This window comes from Pteropus vampyrus, unplaced genomic scaffold, assembly GCF_000151845.1.
Source record: "Pteropus vampyrus isolate Shadow unplaced genomic scaffold, Pvam_2.0 Scaffold79, whole genome shotgun sequence".
Taxonomy (NCBI): domain Eukaryota; kingdom Metazoa; phylum Chordata; class Mammalia; order Chiroptera; family Pteropodidae; genus Pteropus; species Pteropus vampyrus.
Window position 1 is genome coordinate 4,565,782 of NW_011888860.1, and position 4,636 is coordinate 4,570,417.

Sequence of the window (4,636 nt, forward strand, 5' to 3'; positions counted from 1 at the left end):
TCAGGCCTATTCTTTGAACTAAAAGCATACTAATTTGCCCATCATGATTCAGTTTACAAGAACAGTGGGAATAAGTCAGGGAGGTAGGTCAGGCCTACAACATGTAGGCCCTTAAATGTCAAGCTTGTCAAGATCACATCAATAAACATATACTGAACAGATGTTACTCAGAAATGTGCTTGGTGGGAGAGCATAACTACAATACATGTTACTTGCAGTTACAGAAATATATGTTTAAATTTCAAAAGGTACAGAGGGGGCATGATTAACATTGGTCAACAGTCAACGAAGGAGAAAGCAGAAACCATCAACAAAGGTTTTCCAGAGATATTCCCTTGGCAAGTGTATTACTAGGCAGTTTTACTATCCAGAATCAAGCAAAAGTTGTATATATGAATACACAAAACCGTTTAGTACTGCTGGCATTTATGACACTCTGAAGCCATTCCACCTCTAAAGTCAGGTTACTATTTCTACATCATAATTAAGACAGAGTGATTAAGTCAGCTCGCCTGACTGTAGCACAGGTTTACTGTATGCAAAATGATATAGAGGCCACGGTTCAAACACCAGGGCTCACGTATCAGAACTGTGGTTGCTGAGGAGGCCTAGAACTGGTGTGTATCATTTTTAAAAATAACTCTCTGCCATTCTCAACAAGATCTATCTACTTCACTGGACCAAAAACCAAAAAGCAAAACAAACAAACAAAAAAATCAACTTGGTGAGCTAAAGGGTACCTTTAATGGAAATTATGGAAGTGGAAAAAATATGATAGTACCTTTTTTTTGTAGCTGGCATGTATGGGAGGAGGAGCAGAAAAAAATACTGTTTAAATAAAACACACTTATGAGAACTTTATATGGTAATTACAGTATACAAAGGACTTGCACACTTATTTGAGCCTCAAAACAGATAGTAAACTATTATTATCCCTATTTTCCTAAAAGGTAAGGAAACCAAGGCTTAGGGATGCAGAACAAATGCTTTGCAGTAACCAAGAAAGTAGCAGCTCTGATTCCAGGGCCAATACTTTTTCCTGTGGAAATCTACAATATCAAATAAAGTGCCACAAAATCAATGATACCACTTGGTTATTTTTTAAGAAAAACCTTAACAGAGAACGAAATCCAATAAAATATTTAATTAATGCATAGGTTTTCTCTGTCATGAAAACATACCAATCTGCAACTTTTCACTTATAGTATTTCTATAATAGAAAGAAAATAAACATAGAAATTGCAAAGGGCTAATATGGTAATATGAGGCAACAAAAGAGGTAAGAGGCAGCAGCACATACTCTAGGTACCTCTTAATGATTAATAAGAAGGCTAATCTATTAAGAAATTACATAAACAGTGAAAGTGACATCCCTAAAAACAAAATACTACTAGAAAAAGGTACAAAAATACTATGACCATCATTTAAGTTAGAATATTTCCTTTTGTATTTTGGGGTGGTAGGTAAGATGGAATTTGAACAAAGAAATAGTAACAAAATGTAGATATTAGACATATATACATATAGATATTTCTTCTGGCTTTATATACTAATATGTTCAATCACTGATATGGCAAGAAATAAATGGGAAACATACTTTACTAAGGGAAACTCTTCAATCCCACAACCTTAGGTATCTAAAATGGGAAAAAGTGGTATATTACCTGTTGGTAAACCCAGTGTAAAATATCTGTCCTGTCCAGGTTTGAACTGAATGATGCGATTACAGATGTATTTGGCTGCCCATTCACTAGCCAAGTCATAGTTATCAAGAATTACAAGCCTCATTACGGTGATGCAGGGCTTCCAGGACAAGAAGTTCAAACCTGAGAAAATTCCATTGTAGAACACTTTAAGTAATTTACAGACACTTAAAAAATGTAATACACTGATGACTTTAAAAAGGACATTACTTAAGAAAGACATGCATGTATACAAATCCAATCTGTACTTTTATAGTAGTAAGAATAGCTGTTCTCTTTTGAACAGAACTTGGGTTCCTGGTAGTGGGCTAGGTCATTTCCATATGTTAATCCTTACAACAATCTTCTGAAGTAAATATAACACCCAGTTTTAGATGAGGACAGAGAGTCTCTCAATTTTAGGTCACACAGTTACTAAGTGATAAAGCCAGAATTCATATCAAGGCAAATTTACTGTAAAAACATCACATTGCACTGTCTCTACAAGCATACTGTATAAAGCAAAATAAAACAAACTTAAAGGCAAACAAAGCAGTAGTCATCTCTTGACTGCAAAGCAATGGTAATAATGATTACTCAGCAACTTTTGGGTTACTTACTAAAATTCAGAATTCTCCCTATAAATAAAGTCATAACCAAACCACTCTTTATTAAATAATGTTTTTATAAAAATGATACCTGCACTTTTAAAAAATTTCAATCACTATAGAAAGATACGAAGAAGTAAAAGAAAAAAATTTGACCCAAATTCTACCACTCATAAATTCTCATTATTAGGTATAAACCATTAAAAATATCTATCCAATGCAAATATAAATAAACAGAATGTATATAATTTTTAATAATCTGATCGTACTAGACATGCTATTTTTAATAAGAAGCATGACATTTAATTCTTCCTGCATGTAACAGAAGAAAAAGAAAACAAAGTGAACTAAAGAAACTGCTGATCTTTGGGGGGAAAAATTTCTTCACAAAAAACAATTTCAGTTCCTAAAAGAGTACTCTAAAGTTAAGAAAAAATATTAAAATATTGAGAGCAGAGTCATTTCAAAACTTTATGATTCCATCTTAGACAATGTGGATTGACCTACTATCATAAAAGAGAAAACTGCATTCTTACACTTCCTTACATGCCAATTTCTGTAAGATGTATTTTTTAATAATGTCAAGATTTACAACACTTACACTATAGTTAAGTCCCAGATTTTAATTCTCAGTTTTATATTTCCACAATTCCCAGATTTTAGTTTTATAGTTAAATAAACCTGTCACCCAAACCAATTCTTTTACATATGGCTTCGGCAGTCCTAAATTCTGTACCCACATACTTTACATACAGTAATAAGTCAAAATTTTTTAATTAATGGGACTTGTTACAATGAATATGGAATCTGAATGATGTTCTTAGGAACATAATAATTTAGAATTCTAGTATAACAACAAAAAATTATGATCACCATGATCTAGAATTCTGGCAGAAGAGATAAATACCATATGCTTGTTAAAAATATAGATTCCAAAGCCTCTCTCCACTAGACATAGTATTTCTGAAATAGGGTCCAGGGAGTCTGCACTTTTACAAATATCACAGGTGATTCTTACTATATCAGGTTAAATTTAGATACCATACAAGGTGACTTAATTGCAGAGGTTCAAGTAAGTCATGTACAGGTATGCTTTGTTTTCTTTTTTTAAACTCTTTGGAGAGCTCAGAGTTCATTCCCAAAAGTCCCAAATGAATTATCTCACCCAGAGTAAAGTAGAACGATTTTGCCACATTTATTCAGATTAAGATATGTGTTTGTTTGTTTGTTGTTGTTGTTGTTGTTGTTTTGCCTATCCTGAGATCCAAACTTCTGGGGTCCTGGGCAATACTCTGGCATCACAACCAGAGAGCACTCAAAAAATGACACAGCACTATCCCTTTACTCATCTTCCTCAGGTGCTGATTCATTTTTAATGCGCACCACTTGGAGAAAGAGCTGAAGAAAACAAATCTATGAACTTTAGAGTTGGATGAGAACTTCTGCATGACTTAGGTTATACAGCAAGTCTAGAATCTATACTAGAATCTAGACTTCTAGAATCCCTGCTGTGGGCATTTTTCCTACACCACACTATACTTGCCCTAAAAAGGTCTCTGAAGCCAGGACTAGGAAGGTGGCGTGCAGGGCAGGGGTGAGGATCCCGATGAGAGGGGAGAAACAGCAGAAAAGGCTGTGGTCTCCGCCCAGAAGGCGGGGGCTCAAAACCCTCTCCACTGAGCAGCTGCTGGGCCCAGTCACTCCGAAAACTGTATCGAAAGCAAATGAGGATGACTTACAATTTTTTAACAAGTGTCAAGAGAAAGCCGCCAGAGAGGAGGAGCTAGGGAAGCCCCTTCTCGGAGGCCTAGTTCCGCAGAGGACGAAGCGCGCTAAGTTTGATGCCCCGCGCCTGGAGGCTCCCGGGACCCCAATGCGCTCAGGGCGTCTGCATCTCGGCACAAAACCCATCCGAGGGGACAGTGACTATCCGGGCCCCTAGGCCGACTCCTCTTATAGGACCATAACCCTGGACTCACCGGCTGACCCAGCAGCTCTTCCGAATCGCAACAGCGAGAAAAACCAACACACAGCAACCCCCGAACGACCCCAGCCGGCGCGTGGAGCGCTAAGCCCAAAGACCCGGATGCAAACCGAGGCGCAGGAGAGAGGGCGGTGCGGCCTGCGGGTGCTGCGCATGCGCATGCGCATGCGCATGCCCCTGGTTCGTTGGGGTTAGGGTCGTGGAGGTCTGTCAGAGTTCCGCTTGGCAGGAAGACTCTCCTACAAGGCAGTCTCCAGATACTGGGCCATTACCTTGCCGCTACTCTTTTTTTCCATCTCTCAGAGGTCGAATTGATTTAGCTTCTTTGGGTTTATGAAATTTAGCATGTAGGGGTACAGTGC

General features: G+C 37.7%; 1 protein-coding gene across 4 annotated transcripts in view; it reads right to left on the reverse strand.

The window, feature by feature from the left end:
- GNPDA2 (glucosamine-6-phosphate deaminase 2) overlaps window positions 1-4,425 on the reverse strand; it is a 29,238-nt gene extending 24,813 nt beyond the window's left edge. For 3 of the 4 annotated variants that reach the window (XM_023532232.1, XM_023532233.1, XM_011362804.2), the window contains exons 1-2: window positions 4,270-4,425; window positions 1,665-1,826 (exon numbers count right to left, since the gene is read on the reverse strand). In XM_023532232.1, coding sequence (XP_023388000.1) covers window positions 1,665-1,788 — 124 coding nt within the window. In that variant the 5' untranslated portion in view covers window positions 1,789-1,826; window positions 4,270-4,425. The remainder of the gene's footprint in view (window positions 1-1,664; window positions 1,827-4,269) is intronic. The other variant, XM_011362805.2, reaches the window with a different exon arrangement.
- Window positions 4,426-4,636: the final 211 nt, after the last annotated feature.